General features: G+C 47.6%; 3 protein-coding genes, 1 non-coding gene and 1 pseudogene across 6 annotated transcripts; 2 read left to right on the plus strand and 3 right to left on the minus strand.

Moving 5' to 3' along the window:
- Positions 1 to 258: 258 nt before the first annotated feature.
- LOC117852692 (ruBisCO large subunit-binding protein subunit beta, chloroplastic) lies at positions 259 to 5114 on the minus strand. Of its 3 annotated transcripts, none has more exons than XM_034734897.2 (14): positions 4999 to 5114; positions 3870 to 4028; positions 3651 to 3776; positions 3203 to 3340; positions 2785 to 3123; positions 2460 to 2694; positions 2213 to 2382; positions 2047 to 2124; positions 1883 to 1954; positions 1618 to 1722; positions 1405 to 1497; positions 1220 to 1312; positions 644 to 767; positions 259 to 513 (listed from the first exon to the last, which is right to left on the minus strand). In XM_034734897.2, exons 2-14 carry the CDS (start codon positions 4020 to 4022, stop codon positions 500 to 502), a joined length of 1740 nt encoding a protein of 579 aa, XP_034590788.1. In that variant the 5' UTR covers positions 4023 to 4028; positions 4999 to 5114; the 3' UTR covers positions 259 to 499. The 3 variants fall into 3 exon arrangements, with proteins under 3 accessions (XP_034590788.1, XP_034590789.1, XP_034590787.2); XM_034734898.2 differs by having other exon boundaries at positions 3870 to 4024; positions 4999 to 5108; XM_034734896.2 differs by lacking the exon at positions 4999 to 5114.
- Positions 5115 to 6718: 1604 nt separating this feature from the next.
- TRNAD-GUC (transfer RNA aspartic acid (anticodon GUC)) lies at positions 6719 to 6790 on the minus strand. The gene has a single exon. It is a non-coding gene; the product is annotated as a tRNA-Asp (tRNA).
- Positions 6791 to 6894: 104 nt separating this feature from the next.
- Positions 6895 to 15326, plus strand: LOC117854251 (pentatricopeptide repeat-containing protein At5g48910). The gene is made up of 2 exons (XM_034736550.2): positions 6895 to 8497; positions 14968 to 15326. The coding sequence occupies exon 1, from the start codon at positions 6926 to 6928 to the stop codon at positions 8486 to 8488; it is 1563 nt and encodes a 520-aa protein (XP_034592441.1). The 5' UTR covers positions 6895 to 6925; the 3' UTR covers positions 8489 to 8497; positions 14968 to 15326.
- On the plus strand, positions 10448 to 12718 carry LOC140222472 (uncharacterized). Its single transcript, XM_072293131.1, has 3 exons — positions 10448 to 11516; positions 11661 to 11734; positions 11900 to 12718. The coding sequence occupies exons 1-3, from the start codon at positions 10448 to 10450 to the stop codon at positions 12716 to 12718; spliced, it is 1962 nt and encodes a 653-aa protein (XP_072149232.1).
- A 4317-nt stretch (positions 15327 to 19643) lies between the features above and the next one.
- On the minus strand, positions 19644 to 20876 carry LOC140222473 (1-aminocyclopropane-1-carboxylate synthase 6-like; annotated as a pseudogene).
- Positions 20877 to 21388: the final 512 nt, after the last annotated feature.

Here is a 21388-nt window from a genome sequence, read left to right on the forward strand (position 1 = left end):
CTGCGCCGCCGCGCGCGATGAGGCAGGGCCGGGCTAGGGTTCTAGGCGCGGGGGACGGAACGGCCGTCTCTTTGGTGCTCCTCACTGGAAGAAGGCGGCCGTTCGAATGCGCATCAGCGCAGTGTCATTTTGGGTTTCGTTGTGTTTGTTTCGTTGTTCCATCACCACCAAGAGCTGGTGATGCTTAACATCACAAGTTCTTAGCTTATAGAACGAGAGCGCGGCCACGATGGACAATAGCTGGAACCAACGCTATCATCAGTTTCAAAATCTTTCAGCAATTTTTTGCTTAACTCGACTGCTGTTCGGTTCCAGTTACATCGCATCGCAAATTTGGACTACAGTTCCTCAGCTTATTCAGCCTTTCGGTGGTACAACAATTTCACCTCTTTTTTTTTTTATCTCAAATCTACCTCAACCGACCTCTGAAGACTCGCCTACCAAAAAATACGGTGGAACACCTTCTTCCCAGGGGCAACCGTGGCTTGGCCATCACTCATCAGTATCCGTAGCCTGGTCGTGGCAAAAAGTAGCAACAGTTAGCAAAACATCTCTGAGGTGCAAACCGTTTGTGACCATGAAATGCAAAGCATCATCGTTCCATAAAAAAAAAGAAAAAGAAATACAGAGCACGGTCATGTACCAGAGTTGTCCATCGGGTTAGTGAGGGGAGCTGCCTCAGGCTCCTTGATCTCGACGACCACGACGTCCGATGTGAGGAAGGTCTTGGCCACCGACGCAGCGTGCTCCAAGCAGCATCTCACCACCTACACAGTTCATCATAGTTTTGAGATGTTTGGCTCGGGGAAAAAGTTAGGAAAGAAAGCTGGAAAAAAAAGTTATGTAATAATCATACTGTCAACCACGTGCAAGGACTGAAATATTCATTTCTACTGGCTATTACTGTTGCTTTAGCTTTGGGCAGTTCCCGAAGTTCTTTTTATATCTATTTTTACTTGAGGCTCAACTAAAGAACTGAGCTACTTAAATTAGGTTGGCTTAGCCATTTCACGCCTAGATCTAGTCTCTACATCAGAAACTAATGAACTCAATATAACTCGTCGGCTTAGCCATTTCACCTAGATCTAGTCTCTACATCAGAAACTATAATGAACTCAATATAACTCAACAGCAGGGTACAAGCATTGAATGTCTGAAGCTGCAAGATCAACTAACCAGCATTCAAGCAAAAGGATAGGAAAGCAACTGGGCTACAAACCTTAGTGGGGTCAATGATACCAGCAGCCATCAAGTCCTCGTACTGTCCGGTAGCAGCATTGTAACCATACTTGAAGTTCTCATTAGAAAGAACCTGGCGCATAAAAACATTTCCATGAGATTCAGAATGTCAGATCCACACCATGAAATGCAGAACACACAATAACTTGAGTGAGCGACCCATACCTTCTCAGTGACAACGCTGCCATTAACACCGGCGTTTTTAGCAATCAATTTGAGTGGGTAGCTCAGGGCCCTCCTCACTATTTCAGCTCCAACCTACAAATATTGACAGTTCAGCGCATCACTTTGGATTGCTCAATGGTGCAAGTCTAAGACGTTTCTGCACTGTAGCCTCCTCTTTGAAATGAATGAACTCATTACTGATTTCGTTCTCACCTTCTGCTCATCATTCTCCAGTGTGTCCTTGATGGCATCAACTTTAGCAGCAAGCCGCAAGAGAGTGCACCCTCCACCAACAACAATACCTTCCTCAACGGCAGCCTGTGGAGAGGAAGAAACCATTTTAGTCACATGTGACCAGAAGAAAATTCAGCAGAAAATGTAGAATGCTTCAGGAAGTACTACAATGCAGAATTCTCGTTCCTTGTGAAGCAAATAAGAATCTGGCAGCACAAAATATTAATTACTCCGACAGACTTACCTTAGTTGCATTTAGGGCATCCTCAACTCTCAACTTCTTCTCCTTTAGTTCAGTTTCTGTTTGTGCTCCCACCTGTTGAGCAACACCAAACATGAATTACAGTTACCTACCATCCTTGTAACATTGAATCGATGAAATGCACGATCCATGTACTTTCACTATACCTGAATGACAGCAACACCACCAGCAAGCTTTGCTATCCTCTCATTGAGCTTTTCCTTTTCATATTCCTGTTCTGCTACCTGAAATTAGGTCGATAAAAACATTGCTTCAGACTTTCGCGTGAACAGTAATACTAAGTCAACTGAACAAGACAGGAAAAGGTCAGACCTCAATGAGATTTTTTATTTGTGCAACCCTCTTAGTAACTTCTTCCTGGGTGGTGCCGTCACCAACAATTGTTGTAGACTCTTTGGTAAGCACGACCTTTGCAGCTGTTCCAAGGACTGATTTGTCCGCCTTGTCAAGTGAGAGCCCAACTTCATCTCTGATTACAGTTGCTGCAGAAACGAAGAATGCTTATAAATAAGAAGCATACATGAGCATAAGGATGCTCCAGAATAGAAGTTCAGCTGACCTCCGGTAAGGATGGCAATATCATCCAAGTACTGGGTCTTGCGCTCTCCAAAACCAGGTGCTTTGATAGCAGCAATCTTCAATGATCCTCTAAGCTTGTTAACAACAAGGGTAGCAAGAGCCTCCTGCTCGATATCCTCAGCAATTATCAGGATTGGGTATGCACCTCTGATGGCTTCCTCCAAAACATTGATAAGGTCCCTTGCGTTGGTGATCTTTTTGTCCACCAAAAGCAGCTGAACAAGAAAATATAGTAGCATCAATAATCTGAAAGTCATACAATGAACAGCAAAAAAATCAAATTGATAGCTCAGATTCCATACTACCTTGCAGTTCTCATACTCAGCGGTCATTTTCTCACTGTCAGTTACAAAGTAAGGAGAGATGTAACCACGCTCAAATTGCATTCCCTCCACAACATACAGAAAGTTCTCAGAACTCCTCCCCTCTTCAAGGGTAACCACACCCTTGCGACCAACCTTGCTCATAGCCTCTGCTATCATGTTACCAATTTCATAGTTGTTGCCGGCACTGACTGCGGCAACATCTGCAAGCTCACTATCTTCAACCTCCTTTGACAGCTTCCGTAGTTCATCAACTAGTGCTTTTGCTGTTTTCTCGATACCACGGGTAATCTGAACAGGATTAGCACCAGCTGCCACAACCTGTACAAGAGAGTATTTAGCTTACAAGCGATTCATCGTTCAATTGTACAGGTAGCAAAATTCCCAGCTAACGGCATACCTTAACACCCTCAGCAATCAGCCCCTGAGCAAGGACCACGGAAGTAGTTGTCCCATCTCCAGCTAGATCATTGGTCTTAGCTGCAGCTTGCCTGACTAATTTAGCTCCAATGTTTTCAACTGGATCCTCCAGCTCAACCTGCAGTACAACAACAATTACTATAAAACTCTGCATGGACTTGAAAGCTATGCCACAAATTGCATGACAATCCAAAAGCCTTCAGAACAGACTGGTTCATTAGCGAAATTCAATTATTTGCAATGCTCTTTAGGATAACAAAACAAAGGGTGCACCATCAATATGGTATAGACAACAGCTAACAAGTTTATGCTTGTGTTCTCTTTTAAAGTTTAGGTGTCATGAGAATGGAAAAAATATATATACAAGCAAATTCTAAGTAGAATGCTGATCTCTCTAATTCTTTGAAATGATAACATTTGCACTGTACCTCTCTTGCAACTGTAACACCATCGTTAACAATCTTAGGAGACCCATACTTGCTCTCCAAAACCACATTCCTTCCCTTTGGTCCCAGTGTAACTCCAACTAGGTCTGCAAGCTTATTAACTCCAGTCTGGAACATAGAAAAAACTTATCAATGTCTGGTTAAGACACAACAGTACATCATCATTAAAAACATAGAATGTCCAAGAACGGTGAACCTCACCTGGAGCTTCTTGATAGCGGAGCCATCCTTGTTGAAGTACAGCTCCTTAGCTGCTTTTACTCTGAAGTTAGCCCTCCTCTGAAGGCGCACATTCTTACCGGTTGGAGCAGCCATAAGGCCAACCGTAGAAGTGGCACCGAATGTGGAAGCCATATCTGCCTGTGCACAAGGAACTAGATTAGCATGCCAAAACAATTGGAGCGGACACATAATCTATAATCTTAACAGCTCTCAAACAGAAACTAACAGAATCATATTTTGACTGGATAACATAAAACATCACCCTTACAACATGTATCGAGGTACCAATACCAAAGGGTAATCAAAACCAATTTTCATGGTGGATTAACCATTGCTGCAGATATACCTTATCTAGTTTCAAACGAAAAGGACCCACACATATCACATATGCACATCGCCCAGTGGCACCGAATGTGGAACCATTGCTATTCACCCAGTCCTACAATTTTGGCAGCTTCTAAGGACTCAATAATCACTAACAAACATAGCATTTCTGGCATTTTCCACTACCCAAGTGGCAATTGCACAAAGCATGTACATCTGGTTTTGGCTAGCTGAAGGATATCATAAACCCGACGAAGGCAATGGCAATGGAAAGCAAAAGCGTGCTACCGACAGATAGCAAGGCCCCACCTTTTGGCATGCAGTGGCAGGCAGATGAAATATGTATCCCAACCCACCCTACAAACAGTCAGGGCATGAACCAAGGGACCTTTAAGTACCCTGCTTTAGAAATTAGATAAGACTAATGTGGCAATTCTACTGAGCTAACTACACCTCAACCACAAAACCCTGCGAGATTCATTAGGCCCAACCGCCCACAGCATTCGGGCGAAACTACTACTAGCTCTACATGGCGAAAAGCGCCCACGAAACAATCCCGAACCCACGCGCCATCAACCTACGCGGACGAACTGTACCCATCTCGCTCCCAAACCACCCGCGGAATCGGAGCCAAACGCGGCACACGCAAACCAGCTCGGCCCAATCCTCGAACCCACGGCTCGAATTGGCAGCTAGAACGCGCCGCCGAACCGGGGGGGAGAGCGCGGAGGAACCTCGAATCCGGGGCGGGGAAGGAGCGCAGGAGCTCGGGTTAGGGATTCACCTCGCGGATTGGAGCCGGAGGATGGCGGAGGCGGAGAGGATAAGGCTGGTGGCGGCCTCGGGGGGGTTGGGTTGGGTCGCTGCTGCTGCGTGTGTGAGAAGGGGTTTGGGGGCGGGGCAGAGGGGAAGGGATGAGGTGTTAAATACACGCGAGGGTTTAGCAGGAAGGCTACCCGTTCGCGCATACACCCCTGGGATTATGGCAATTTGTTAAAGCACCATTATCGTACACTTCTTTTCATTCACCGAAAACATTTAGCTAGTTTTGACGTATGTTTGATTGTATCCACAGCCATCGAAAGATTCTGCTCCAGCTAACTAGCCACTGATTTAGAAAAGTATGACTTTTAGACTTGTTAAAGTTCTGCGAAAATTCTAATTGTTATTTTTCCAAGAAAATTTGATTGTTGGATAGAATATCATGGCAAATATGAAAATCATATCTTAGTGTGACACCTTATATTACCTTTTCAGCATGTGTACTCCCTCCCCCGCAATACCTAAGACACGAGTTGACCCAATACCACCTCCAACACCACACTTTTATCGTTGATATATCATATATTATGATGTTTATAGCATTAACATAGTTTGGAAGTGCTTTTAATATAAATCCAACAATATCAAATTTGCATCTATAGTATAATCTACAAATTTCTTAAGGCAAGTGTTCGGTCAAAGTTTGAAGAGTTTGAATCTTGACTTGTGTGCATACGTTAATTAAAAAGAATCATTCGATAAAAAAAATTTGAACTAGTGGACGGTTCGTGGACAAGGTTTACCTTGCCTTGCCACCAAGAGCAAGCCTCACCTTGAGTTAGCCAAAATGGTACGCCGTTGGAAGCAAGGATTTTGTCGAGGCTGCTTGCTTTTCAACTAAACATTAAATCTTCTTTTGTAGATTCTCGCTGGTGAGCCTTGCTTATTTGAGAATCCAAATGGCCCTAGAACAATACATGGACAGAAAAAAAATTAAAGATCTAGTTTTGCAGAAAGTGCATATAGAACACTAGAGATCTCCGCTAGTGACAAGATGTAACAAACTCATATTACTCGTATCATGACTAATGAGGATCACTTGTATGAAAAAGTAAAACGCATAGTGATAAAATTACAAAGTACTTTCTCTGTCCCAAATTATAGGTCGTTTTGACTTTTTTATATTCATATATTTTGTTATGCATTTAGATATACCATATGTCTAGATGCATAATAATATCTATATATTTAGAAAAGTCAAAACGACCTATAATTTGGGACAAAGATATAATTTGGGACAGAGAGTAGAATGTGTTTTGTTATAATCACCATACAAGCTAGATGTAAAATACATGGCACCGCATTGCGACCTATAACGGGATTGCAATAGTTAAATCGTTGCTGAGGAGAAAAACCTCAGAGCGTGATGGATTAACAAGATTCGAATAGACACTTAATGCAAAATCCGACAATTCCTGGGGTGCAGATGGCGAAGGTGTGGCTGGATGGGCAGGACGAGCGCCAGCCATCGGATGCGGTTGATCCTGAGCGCACCCTCGACCGTTGTGGAAGCGTCTAGAAGCAACCAAGCGATCACGGTGAGCGTCGTTGTCGTGGGCTCTGGATGGGCCTCGAGCTAACAACCCCCTGGGCTTGACAACTTGCTGTTGGTTCCACGGGCCTGGCATGAGCATCGGTCGGCCCAATAACTTCAGGCAGGGACAAAAAAGGAAAACATTAATCGCCGTTGCCGGGGATCGAACCCGGGTCACCCGCGTGACAGGCGGGAATACTCACCACTATACTACAACGACTTTCTTGATGAAGCAAAGGATGAGACCCTAAAAATCTAATGAAAAGTAACACCTACGTAAGCCTCTCGTTGCTTATCCAAAACTCCGACCAGAGACCACGGCGCATTGCCACTTGCCAGTGTGCCGCTCACTCACATGCCCATGGCGCAGCAGCCACTCCATCTCCCGCACAGCAGCAAACACGCGACTCCAACTTACCATCGCCGGCATGGAAATCCCAGGGCCGATGCTGTGTCGCCAGTGTCGGTATCGCTCCGGCAAGGCGCCCCGACCGACGCCCGCGGCCTCCGGGCGCTCATCAAGGCGCTGTCCGCGTCCCCCGCCGCTGCCGCGGCCAACGAGGCGGCGGCGGTGCACGCCCACGCCGCCAAGCTGGGGCTGGACTGCGAGCGCACGGTCCGGAACGGCCTCATCGCGCTCTACCTCGCCCGCGGCGACCGCGCCGCCGCGGGGGCCCTGTTCCACGGGTTCCCCGACGGCCGGGACGTGGTTTCCTGGACGGCCATGGTTACCGGCCACGCTCGCCTGGGGTTCACCGACGAGGCCGTGGCGCTGTTCCTCGACATGGTGGGCGGCGATGACTGCGGCGTGGCCGTCGACGCTGTGGCCGCCGCCGCGGGGTTCGCGGCCTGCGCGGAGGCGAAGGACATCGCACTCGCCAGGGAGGCGCACCGCCGCGTCGCGGCCGCGGAGGTCGCGCTCGACGTCGTCGCGTGGAACGCGCTGGTGGACATGTACGCCAAGTGCGGCGACGTGGCGGCGGCGCGCCGGTGGTTCAGGGCGATGCCGGCGGGCAAGACCGTCGTGTCGTGGAACACGATGATCTCGGCGCTCGCCCGCGCCGGCGAGCACCGCGAGGCGCTGGCTCTGTTCCGGGAGATGCAGCGCGCGGGGGTGCGCCCGGACGACGCGACGCTCGTCGCCATCCTCGGTGCGTGCGCTCATCTCGGCGCGCTCGACACCGGCCGGTGGGTGCACTCGTACATGGGCAGGCAGCTGGGCCGCTGCGAGGCCGCCGACGGCATCGTCGGCAACGCCCTGCTCGACATGTACGCCAAGTGCGGCGCGGTGGACCAGGCCATGGCGGTTTTCGACGCCATGGAGCGGCGCGACGTGTACACGTACGCGTCCATGATCATGGGGCTCGCGACGCACGGCCGCGCCGAGGAGGCCCTGGCGCTGTTCGCGGCCATGCGGCGAGCCGGCGTGCGCCCGAACGGCGTGGCGCTCCTCGGCGTCCTCTCCGCGTGCTGCCACGCCGGCCGCGTCGACGACGGCGTCCGGTACCTGAGCGACATGGCGCGGTGCTACGGCGTGACGCCCGGCATCGAGCACTACGGCTGCGCCGTCGACATGCTCGGCCGCGCTGGGAGGCTGGACGAGGCGGAGGCGCTCGTCGCGGCGATGCCCGTGCCGCCCGACGCGCTCGTCCGGGGCTCCCTCCTCGCGGCGTGCCGGGCGCGCGGCGACGTCGAGCGAGCCGAGCGGGTGATGCGGCGCATGAACGACGGCGGCGACTCCGGGGACTACGTTCTCATGTCGAACATCTACGCGTCCAGGGGACGACACGGCAGGTCAGTGCGAGTGAGGAAGCAGATGAGGAAGAGCAATGTGAACAAGGACCCCGGTTGCAGCGTCATCGAGATCGACGGCGTCGTGCACGAGTTCCGTGCTGTTCCGGCCAACTCCATCTCGTGATTTCTACAGGTTCTCCATTAACTTACTTCATACCTTCCCACTGTAAAATGAACTGATGATCTGATATTGGTTTAAACTTACGTACTCATCACTGTACTATGTGATGAGTACTTCATACTCCCTCCATTTCTATTTGTAAGGCATACACGCATATATATTAAGATTCAAAGTTTACTACTCCCTCCGTTTTTATTTATAAAGCGCACACGCATATTAAGATTCGAACTTTGCAATCTTTGATCAATAATTTAATTATTAGTTTATTTTTATAATATAAACTTTATATGATTTGATTCGTAATCAAATATACTCTACCGTGATTATAAGTTTATAACCATAAGTATTAAGTATTATGATATAAGATAAATGAATGGTCAAATTGCTATTTGGAAGACTGTACCAAGTCATGGTGTGCCTTATAAACATAGATGGAGGGAGTATCTTTGACCAATAATTTAGTCAACAATTTTTTATTTCTGTACTGTAAATTTGACAAGATTGGATTTGCAATCAAATGTACTCTATAGCGAATATAATTTTATAACCATAAATAATATAAGATAAGATAAATGAATGGTCAAAGTCTAATTTGATAGACCACGGTGTGCGGCAGCGGCACTGGGGCAAGTGGGTGGCGGAGATCCGCCTACCCATGAACCAGATGCGGCTGTGGCTCGGCACCTTCGGCTTTCGCCGAGGATGTTGCGCTCGCCTACGACAAGGCGGCCTTCCGCCTCCGCGGCGACGCGGCACGCCTCAACTTCCGCTAAGGAGGAGCGAGGGCGGTGGTGGGGAGGAGCGGGGACGGTGGCGCCGGCGTGGGTAAGAGAGGGGGCAGTAGCGGCAGGGAGGGGAGCGAGCGAGGGAAGGGTTCAGGATGGGTGGGAATGGACAATAAATGAGGGCTAGGGTGTCCTCCTGAATTTTAGTCTACTTTAATCACGTGAAGGATGAGAAGACTAAACCTTTTAGTCCTCCTTTTATAGTTCCTATGTTTAGCAGTTTAGAGACTAAAAGAGTACTAAAGTAGTCCTACGGAACCAGGATCTAACTGTAGTTGGTGTGGTGCTCTTCCTTCCAGGTTAAGGGGGTGTTTGATTCTTTAATCCCTCCTAAACTTCCTATCACATCGAATGTTTAGATACTAATTAGAAGTATTAAACATAGATTAATTACAAAACTAATTGCACAGATGGAGACTAATTTACGAGATGAATCTATTAAGCCTAATTAGTCCATGATTTGACAATGTGATGCTATAAAAACATGTGCTAATGATGGATTAATTAGGCTTAATAGATTCGTCTCGTGAATTAGCCTCCATCTGTATAATTAGTTTTATAACTAGCTCATATTCATCCCTTTCCACTGCGCATTTTTCGAACAAAGAAGACTACTAAAGGATCGAATTCGCTTTTCGTGGTGAACTGGGCCGTCCCATACCTTCATTTTTTCTCATGTGTGTTGAACATTGTCTTCCTCGGTTCCAGCTTCACTGATGTAGGTAGGGTTGGGCAAATCTTTTTAATTAGCCTGCAAATATTTGATGTGACATGAATTTTTAGTGCGGACGGCCTTAAGTCATTTCGAAAGTTTGAATCCGAGCGAAATTTGGGCAAGCCGATGGATGGATGCGTGGGACACGGCCTGTGTGAACCTCGATGGATGGAGTACCCGGATCTCGACGCGTGCGAGCAGTGGGATACTACAGCTCGTAGACCCTCCCTCGTGTAGAGTAGAGTAGAGTAGAGTAGTAGGGCAGCGCCACGGAATGGAAGAGAAGCCGACAAGCGCCTGCTGCCCGCGCGCATCGGATTCCTGCGCGCGCCTTCCGAGGCAGGAGCCAGCGAATGGAGGCCGGGGGGAATTACGGACGCGCCCCTCGGTTCGCCCGTTGGGGTTGGGGGTTGACCTTGCCTGCCTCGGGGCCAGCTACTTGGATCCGTTGGGGATGGAACCATGCATTCTCCTGCGTCGCGCCAGTGCCTACTGCTGGTCCTCCTCCTTCCGCCCCCTTCTTCCTCCGACGCTTCTCCTGCCACCGCCTTCAAACACCTCGCCGCCGCCGCCGCCGCCGTGACCATCGGAGATATTGGAGTACCCGCAGACATCGGAGAAGCCATGGATATTAAGAGTTCCACCACAACCTTTACCCAGAGCTGGGGCAGCACTCAAGGCCGGCTGGTGCGCGTGGAAGTCCTCGTCCTCTTCAGCGCCTTGATCTGGATCCTCCTCGAGCTTTTTGGCTCACGCCGGCGGCGGTATAGCCAGGGGTTCTTCCGCTTCTTCGTGTGGGCGGTGTACACGCTCTTCACCGTGCTGGGCCCCTACACCATCGGATTGCTGCAGGATGGTGCCTTCCGTGACCAGACTTTCGTCCTGTGGGGCACCATCCTCCTCTTCATCCAAGTGAGTGTCGATTCCCTCTCAGTTTACAGCATACATGACATTGAGCAGAGGAAGAGGATGCTTGTGCAGCACTTGATACAGATCATCCTTGTGCTATGGCTGATTGTGAATTGCAAAGGTCACAGCAGAACCTACACTGCAAACATCTGGATATTCTGGATTCAGAGCGTCATTTTTACGTATAGAAACTATCAGAGTTCAAGTAACGCGAGCAAAAAAGGAGGTTTACTGAAGCTGTCTAAAGCAGTCGCTGATTACATGATGATTGAGCATGAGCAAATACCTCTGGGCTTGAACCCTAACCCTAGAACCATGGAAGGGTACAAGTACATTTTCCACGGTGAAGAAAAAGTAGCTTCCCTGCTTCCCACCGCACCTGAATATAGAGTTGAATTTACAGAGGCCACAAAGAGAAAATTCACCACCATTGATTCCGTGTGGCGATGGATTGAGAGTCAGAGCGCTTTCAACCAGGAAGATAAGGAAACACTAAAGGACATTGCGCTCTCCTTCTCACTGTTTAAATTGTTGAAGCGGAGGTTGTGCGGATACCAGATTGGTGAAGCTGGCCTCGCCAAGACAAAAGATTTCGTGCTTCATGGGCTCATCTCTGGACAAGGTAACTATGTTCGTGCTTTTGGAGTTATAGAGATGGAGTTGTCATTCCTATATGATTTTCTCTATACAAGGTTCGACACACGGTATTCTTGGTTTAAGGTCTTGACAGCGAATCTTGTCGTATTAACCGCTGTTTCAATCTCAGGAGCATTTCGCAGCATGCACTACCATCGCAGTAGTTTGGAACAGAGAGTTCATGGAATCGATGTTACTCGTTGGGTAACCATTGTGCTGCTTACCATTGTGTCAGCATTGTTTTTTGTAGTAACTCGCACCATACGACACACTAGGTGGGTCACGGTGTTAGATCTCCATTCCCAAAAACGACCGTCAAGTTTCGATGAAACTCCTAATGTAAAACGGGAAGAAAAAAAATCGTGGCAGAGAGCGCTTGGGCAGCACTCCCTGTTACTCAACTTCGACTACCACCCGAGAAATGTGCTATCGCTTCTGTCACTGGGTTTGGTCGACGCAACAAGAGAAGGACAGAAGGCTGGGGAAAAGATCAAGTTGACAGATGAACTCATCGAGCGCGTCCTTTCTGGGTTCAAAGAGAGCAATAGGCAGTTACAAGATGGGCAATCGGCTCTAGCCAAAAATCAGCTGGGAAGCCAGTTCTCATGGGCCTGCACCCTGTCCACACATATACATAAGATTCTTGTATGGCACATCGGGACGACCATCGCCATGGATGGTCACCCGGTTCCTCCAACCGGCGACCACCGTGTCGCCAAGACGCTATCGGACTACTGCGCCTACCTGGTGGCTTTTGTTCCAGACATGCTACCCGGCCATCGCTATGATACCCAGCGCATCTTCGACGCCGTGGTCGTGGAAGCTCGGAAAAGCATCACCGGTTGTGACAGTATAAGCAGCCGGTGTGAGAAGCTGGTGATGGCGGTCTTGCCGAGCAACAGCAGCTGCACAATCCTGGAGCTGGGGGCCAGGCTCGGGAGGGAGCTCAGGGGCGTGGTTCCGGAGGAGCAGAGGTGGAAGGTGTTGGCTGACTTCTGGGCCGAGTTCATCCTCTTCCTCGCGCCATCAAGCAATGTCGAGATCCACACTGAGACGCTTGCCGCCAGTGGGGAGTTCATGACCCATCTCTGGGCACTGCTCACACACGCCGGCATTCTGGAGCGCCCCTCTACGACCGACGGTGCGCGAGGTAACAATGGTGCCCCTGCACAGGATTTACCTGTTTGAGGGATCAAAACATTATGGTCTGAAGCGCACTGCTAGCACTTCTGCTGGAGTGATACGTTTGTGATGATTGCTGATTCGTCAGATTTGATGTTGATTTGGGTGAATCTTGTTTTCACATGGTTGCGTATTTGTGTTGTAAGTTAGCACTTAGCAGTGTGCTGTGATTCATTTACTTTATGTATATGTACTTTCTGTTGAAATAATGGGCCTAGCCCATAAGCAATTTCAGAATTTCAAACAAATCTCAAAGGTCCATGTGGGCAAGAGGTGGAGTGCAAAGTCTTTAGTCCCACATTGCTAGTGGAGGGGAGGGATGGCCAAGTTAAATATGGAAGTTGTCTCCACTCCTCCAAGCTATGTGTGTGGGGAGGGAAGGAGAGCTCCACACGCGCGCGCTCGCTCGCCTCGCCACGCCTCGCCGGGCCGGGCGAAGGGCGCGCGTCGCCGGGCCGGGCCGGGCCGGGCGGGGCGAAGGGCGCGGGCGCGCGGCACCTGCGTGAATGGTTCACCGAAATCCGGCCCCTCGCCTTGCGGGGGCGCGGCTTCCTTTTGCCGTTTTATTTTTTTGGTTACTTGGTCATTAAGTCAGCGAGATATATGGAATCCTAACCGGTTTAGATCACGATCGCGACGTGATAATCGTGGGCTCTCCTATATATGCGACCTATCGACCTCTACCAGAAACAGATCTATTCGAGCTAGGGGTTTTGCCTCCTCTCGCTGCTGCGCCGCCACCGTAGTCTACTCCATCCCGATTGTCGGCGTGCACCGGCGATTGGGAGAGTAGGTCTCCGGAACTGTCGTCTTCAGCGATCCTGCACCGGGAGAGGGCGAATAAGGTTTTTGGGAAGCGCTCTGCGCGACTGCTCGATCGCTTCCTCCGCTTCGTCAACTTCTTCGTCGACTCTTTCACCACGGCTCGTCTACCTCTTCGTCGCTCGGGCCTCACTCGTCGTCGCGAACAACGTCAGGCTGCTGATCGTCGTCGCCTGCTGTATCCGGTAGTCGTCCAGGAACCGGTTTTCATCAAGAAAGAAACGTACGTTCTCTTAACTCACATTATGTCTTCCGTACTAGCTATTATGATCTGTTGCAGTCTGATAGCACTGGATAGTATGGTAGAATGTCTGATTCTATTTGCAATAATAGACTTGTCTAGATCTTGCGTAGACATGTCGAGTTTAATCTGCTGCTTGTTCATCATATTCATGATTTATTTCTGGATTAAGTTAAAACTAAAAGTGCTTATATATCCAACAATCCAAAAACCTTATTGTAGGCACTTTAGTTTTATGGCTGGATTTCTTGATGCACTGAGGCCAGCACCGTTTGCTGGCGTGCACTTCAAGAGGTGGCAGGTGAAAGCCACGCTATGGCTTACTGCCATGAAGGTGTTCTGGGTGTCCAATGGCAAACCGGAAGGGGTTCTCGCTCCTGAAAAGGAGAAAGAATATTCGGAAGCCAACACAATCTTCTTGGGCGCTGTGATTGGTGCACTTGCAGAACATCTGCAGGATGTGTATCTTCATCACACGGTCGCAAAGGAGTTGTGGGATGATCTGACTGCCAACTACGGTGGCTCAGATACTGGCACTGAACTGTACATCATTGAGCAGTATCATGACTACAAGATGGTTGACGGAAAATCTGTAGTCGCTCAGGCTCATGAATTACAGTGCATGGTGAAGGAACTCGATCTGCTAAAGATTGTCGTGTCCGACAAGTTTGTGGCTGGGGGCATTATTGCCAAGTTACCTCCATCCTGGAGGGATTTCACCACTTCTCTCAAACACAAGAGGACAAAAATTTCTGTTTCAGACTTGATTGCGTCTCTTGATGTTGAGGAGAAAGCTCGGGCTAAAGATGGACGATCTAAAGCTGTTGAGGGTCAGACCAGTGCCAATATGGTGCACCAATCACATCACAATGGCAATGGTGGTAAGGGCAAGGGCAAGAACAATAAGCCTAAGCAGTCCACTACCTTCAAGAAGAAGAAGAACAAGTAGAACGAGGGATGCTTCGTGTGCGGTTCTACTGACCATTGGGCAAAGAAGTGCCCAAACCGCAAAGGAAGAAAACCTCCACAGCAGAAGTCTGTAAGCATGGTGACCAGCGCTGGAGATGGAAATAGTGGGTATGGTAATTTACCTTCTGTTTTTTCAGTGTTTCATTCTAGCAATACTTGGTGGCTTGATACTGGTGCTAATGTTCATGTGTGTGCTGATGCCTCCTTGTTTTCATCTTACCAGGTCGCTCGGGATTCCTCCGTCCTAATGGGGAATGGGTCACATGCTTCTGTTCATGGTGTTGGTACGGTAGATCTGAAGTTTACTTCGGGAAAGATCGTGCAACCGAAGAACGTGCAGCATGTCCCTTCTATCAGGAAGAATCTAGTTAGTGGCTCCCTTTTGTGTAGGGATGGCTTTAAGGTAGTGCTTGAGTCTAATAAAATTGTCGTGTCTAAGAGTGGACAATTTATTGGTAAAGGCTATGAGTGCGGAGGCTTGTTCCGCTTTTCCCTTACAGATTATTGCAATAAGTCAGTGAACTATATTTGTGATGGTATTAATGAGAGTGATGCTAGTGTTTGGCATTCACGTTTATGTCATCTGAATTTTGGTTCTATGTCTTGACTTTCCAGCCTGTGTTTAATTCCGAATTTTTCCATTGTCAAAGGGTCTAAGTGCCATAGTTGTGTGCAATCTAAACAATCTCGAAAACCTCACAAGGTAGCCGAGGAGAGACACTTGGCACCACTTGAACTCATTCATTCTGATATATGCGAGATGAATGGTGTGTTGACCAAAGGTGGAAAAAGATATTTCATGACTTTGATAGATGATGCGTCTAGATATTGCTATGTATATTTATTGAAAACGAAAGATGAGGCTCTTAACTACTTTAAAATCTATAAGGCTGAAGTTGAGAATCAGCTTGAGAAAAAGATCAAGAGAATTAGGTCTGATCGTGGTGGCGAGTATTTCTCTAATGATTTCGACTTGTTCTGTGAAGAACATGGTATTGTACATGAGAGGACGCCTCCCTATTCGCCCCAATCAAACGGGGTTGCCGAAAGAAAGAATCGCACTTTGACTGACTTGGTGAACGCCATGTTAGACACCAGTGGATTATCTAAGGCATGGTGGGGGGAGGCTGTATTGACTTCATGTCATGTCCTGAATAAAGTACCCATGAAGAATAAGGAGAAAACTCCCTATGAAGAATGGATTGGAAGAAAACCATCACTTTCATACTTACGCACTTGGGGTTGCTTGGCCAAAGTTAGTGTGCCAATCAACAAGAAACGTAAGTTGGGACCTAAAACTGTGGATTGTGTCTTTTTGGGATATGCTCATCATAGCATAGCCTATAGATTTTTAGTGGTTAAATCAGAGGTGCCTGATGTTCATGTTAATACCTTGATGGAGTCTCGTGATGTTACTTTCTTTGAGAATATATTTCCTATGAAACAATTGCATAGTATGTCTAGACTATCTTTTGATATGATTGCTGAGACAACTCCTGAACCTATTGTGCTTCCTGATCATGCTGAACAAACACTTGAGCCAGCTCATGAGGAGGTTAACAGTGAAGCTCCTAAGTGGAGCAAGAGACAAAGAACTGCAAAGTCCTTTGGTGATGATTTCACTGTCTATCTCGTAGATAATACTCCTAAGACCATTTCAGAGGCATTTGCATCTCCAGATGCAGATGATTGGAAAGAAGCTATCCATAGTGAGATGGACTCTATTCTTTCTAATGGAACTTGGGAGGTTGTTGATCGACCGTATGGTTGTAAACCTGTGGGTTGCAAGTGGGTGTTCAAGAAGAAGCTTAGGCCTGATGGTACTATTGATAAGTACAAGGCTCGACTTGTGGCTAAGGGTTATACCCAGAAAGAAGGCGAAGATTTCTTCGACACTTACTCACCTGTTGCGAGATTGACTAGTATTCGAGTATTACTTTCCCTTGCTGCCTCACATGGTCTTCTCGTCCATCAGATGGATGTTAAGACAACTTTCCTTAATGGAGAGTTGGATGAGGAAATTTATATGAATCAGCCTGATGGATTTGTAATAAAGGGTCAAGAGAACAAGGTGTGTAAGTTGCTGAAATCTTTGTATGGCCTGAAACAAGCACCTAAGCAGTGGCATGAGAAATTTGATACTACACTCATATCAGCAGGCTTTTCTGTCAATGAGGCTGATAGATGTGTGTACTACCGCCATGGTGGGGGTGAGGGAGTTATATTGTGTTTGTATGTCGATGACATACTGATATTTGGTACAAATCTTGACGTGATCAAAGAGGTCAAGTTATTTCTGTGCCAAAATTTTGACATGAAAGATCTGGGAGAGGCTGATGTAATTCTGAATATCAAGTTGATCAAAGGAGAGAATGGGATTACTCTCACGCAATCTCATTATGTGGAAAAGGTCTTGAGCCGGTTTGGCTTTAAGGACAGTAAGCCTTCTCCCACACCTTATGATCCGAGCTTGATACTTCGAAAAAACAAGAGAATTGGTAGAGACCAATTAAGATACTCTCAGATTATTGGATCACTTATGTATTTAGCCAGTGCTACTAGGCCTGACATCTCATATGCTGTTTGCAAACTGAGCCGGTTTACCTCTAATCCGAGAGATGATCATTGGCGTGCGCTTGAGCGAGTCATGCGCTATTTAGTTGGTACTATGGATTACGGAATTCACTACTCCGGGTATCCTGCGGTGCTGGAAGGCCATAGTGATTCAAATTGGATATCTGATGCTGATGAGCTGTATGCCACAAGTGGATACGTCTTCACTCTTGGTGGTGGTGCTGTTTCATGGAGGTCATCCAAACAGACTATCTTAACGAGGTCTACCATGGAAGCAGAACTTGCAGCATTAGATACAGCCACAGTTGAGGCTGATTGGCTACGTGAACTCTTGATGGACTTGCCTATTGTCGAGAAACCTATGCCGGCAATACTTATGAATTGTGACAATCAAACGGTGATTGTCAAAGTAAACAATTCTAAGGACAATATGAAGTTATCAGGACACGTTAAGAGACGTCTGAAATCTGCCAGGAAAATGAGAAACTCCGGAGTAATATCAGTGTATTACATCTCAACTGATAAGAACTTGGCAGATCAGTTCACTAAGGGGCTGTCACGTAATGTGATAGACAATGCATCAAAGGAGATGGGTATGAGACCCATATGAGCTACACCATGGTGGTAACCCAACCTATGTGATCGGAGATCCCGTGAAGTAGGATCTGGGAAGAACAAGCCATGGGATAGCATGAGAGTATCCTACTAACCCACTCGAGAAATGATGCAACACTCTCAAACCACTGCATGGCAGGCTGGCTACTGCCTTAATATATTTTGTTGGCTTTAATTAGCAAAGATGTTGCCCTGCAGAACATCTTGGAAAAATATACCTATATGAGCCCGACTGTTGTAAGGTCGCAGTCTGTGAGACTTGGGTAATCTCTATTAAGCTCATGAAGAGACCAGGGGGGTACGACCTATATGCCCCACCCGCGGGGTAGGCTACAGGCAGCCAGGTACTAGTCCCGACTTTGAGTGAAACTTGTCCGCACAAAACTTGCAATTCAAGGCTTTGTCCATTGTTCAAGTTGTGGATGAATGTAGCTTGAAGCTCTAGGTGAGAGTTCAACTTAACAGTCCTCGCCGAAACACTAGTATATAAACAGCAGTGAGAAACAGGCAAAATCTCTGATGGGCATTTGAGATCTGGTGGGGGATTGTTGAAATAATGGGCCTAGCCCATAAGCAATTTCAGAATTTCAAACAAATCTCAAAGGCCCATGTGGGCAAGAGGTGGAGTGCAAAGTCTTTAGTCCCACATTGCTAGTGGAGGGGAGGGATGGCCAACTTAAATATGGAAGTTGTCTCCACTCCTCCAAGCTATGTGTGTGGGGAGGGAAGGAGAGCTCCACACGCGCGCGCTCGCTCGCCTCGCCTCGCCGAAATCCGGCCCCTCGCCTTGCGGGGGCGCGGCTTCCTTTTGCCGTTTTATTTTTTTGGTTACTTGGTCATTAAGTCAGCGAGATATATGGAATCCTAACCGGTTTAGATCACGATCGCGACGTGATAATCGTGGGCTCTCCTATATATGCGACCTATCGGCCTCTACCAGAAACAGATCTATTCGAGCTAGGGGTTTTGCCTCCTCTCGCTGCTGCGCCGCCACCGTAGTCTACTCCATCCCGATTGTCGGCGTGCACCGGCGATTGGGAGAGTAGGTCTCCGGAACTGTCGTCTTCAGCGATCCTGCACCGGGAGAGGGCGAATAAGGTTTTTGGGAAGCGCTCTGCGCGACTGCTCGATCGCTTCCTCCGCTTCGTCAACTTCTTCGTCGACTCTTTCACCACGGCTCGTCTACCTCTTCGTCGCTCGGGCCTCACTCGTCGTCGCGAACAACGTCAGGCTGCTGATCGTCGTCGCCTGCTGTATCCGGTAGTCGTCCAGGAACCGGTTTTCATCAAGAAAGAAACGTACGTTCTCTTAACTCACATTATGTCTTCCGTACTAGCTATTATGATCTGTTGCAGTCTGATAGCACTGGATAGTATGGTAGAATGTCTGATTCTATTTGCAATGATAGACTTGTCTAGATCTTGCGTAGACATGTCAAGTTTAATCTGCTGCTTGTTCATCATATTCATGATTTATTTCTGGATTAAGTTAAAACTAAAAGTGCTTATATATCCAACACTTTCTCAGCCGAAGGAGCATTCGCCAATTCTTTTGCGCTGAGTTGTTGTCCACGTTAAATACCTTATTTACTATACATGATTACCAGAATTTTTGTGGAAGTTTAGAGACTGTAGCCCATAGCTAGAGTTGGAACCTCTGTCAACACATACATCAAATTTCGAGGATGATATTATGAGAATAATTTTTCGTTTTATTTTGTTGATGTCTCATTTCTTCATCTCAACAAGGCCTTTTCTTTGATTTCTTCCCCAATTACTAAGCTCGAAATGGCATATTGAGTTGCCTGAGGCATTTTGGTCAACCTCCACAAGTTCAGTAGATGTTTGATGTTTCCTTCCAAGAAACAAGTAAAGATTTCTTTTTGAAATTGAAAACAATTAAAGATTGCAACGCAGAATTCTTCTCATTATTTCCCCACCCCTCCATTGACTGAATTGTTCTGCTCATGAACCCCCCCAAAAAATAAATCGTTTTCAGTCACAACGTATAAACAGCGTCCAAAACCCTGGCACATGCAGGAACCATTGCTTTACAAAACCCGAACCTGAACACTAACTTATGTAACCAAAGAACCAAAAGAAAAGGAAAAAGGAAAAAAACAAACAAGAGCCGATCCGGACGAAAGGATTGGCTCGGCGCCTCAACCTTACCACCAGATGGGCAATTTGTCATCTGAATCACCAGAGTGCTGCAGCATCATTGCTCATCAGAAACAGCAGACAGTTGGCCAATAGAAACATGTAACCCTCCTGAGCCTTTCCACCAAGACAGGAATGTCCTCCTCACTCAATGCTGTGAAACAACACCTGAACCATCCAGGCTCAATGCAATGGCAAGATGAACCTGGAGTGACATTGACCTTTGCCTCCTCCAACAGCCTGTCCCAGAGCTTGGGTTCTCCTTTCTCGCTGTAAGACCGGATGTACTTGCTCATGTCTGCCCAGCAGTAGAACCCTCCACTGCTCTTGAAGCATTCAACCCCCACTTGTTTCAAAGCACTGACGAACAAATGGTACATTTTCTGGAGCCTGTCTCTGTTAACCTTTAGGTATTCTGAAATGAACTTTTTGTCTGAAAGCATGGAAACAAGCAAGCGTTGTGTTGGCGTTGACACTGACGAGAATCGAGCAATTTTAGCAGCAGCTGTGACAATGCTTTCATTGCAGGAATATATCACTCCAACTCGAAACCCAGCAAGATGTAACCACCCTGGGTAGGAATAGAGAGTGAGCAAACATTACCCTGGGTAGTAAGGTGATGGGACAAGAAATGCATTTCCTGGATCAGCAATACAGAAACTCAGTGTATTTCCATTGCAGGAGTTGCACCAGATGTAACCACCATTTGAGATGGGTCCAAGGATACTGATTCATGCATGATTTGCCTCATGAATCCAGCAAGAGCCTGAAACAGAAACCGAGTTCATATTGGGAAATTAATTACCACACCAAAAAAAGAAAACAATTTAGCTGCCACGGTCTCTGATTATGCAGTCCTGTGTGAAGCATGTTCCGTTTCTCCACCACAAGACCAGCAGTCTCCATAAAAGCAGGTAGCTGCTGCATCGTGAAACTCAAAGACCACACCACCTCCACGGCCCATCACTAGTAGTAGACACCAACAGATGGGCCCGGTCCATATAATCAACGCATTTGGCCCAACCACCTTGCTAGGCCGCTGGGCTGTCCGAGCCCCTTCTCTCTCGTCTGTCTCCATCACACCCACCCACCTCACAGCTCAGATTTCAGAAGAAGAGATGAGCTCTAAAAAAAGGAGGAGGAGGAGAGATAGCCTGCCTGATGATGAATTGATGATGGAAGCAACTTGGGTGTGTCGCTCTCCCCGCTGCCAGATCAGACGCAGGCGCAGCGCAGCAGATTTGGTCCAGTCCAATCAGCACGCAGCGGCTGGCCTCGACAGTCGACACTGTAGAG

Source organism: Setaria viridis, chromosome 4, assembly GCF_005286985.2.
Source record: "Setaria viridis chromosome 4, Setaria_viridis_v4.0, whole genome shotgun sequence".
Taxonomy (NCBI): Eukaryota; Viridiplantae; Streptophyta; class Magnoliopsida; order Poales; family Poaceae; genus Setaria; species Setaria viridis.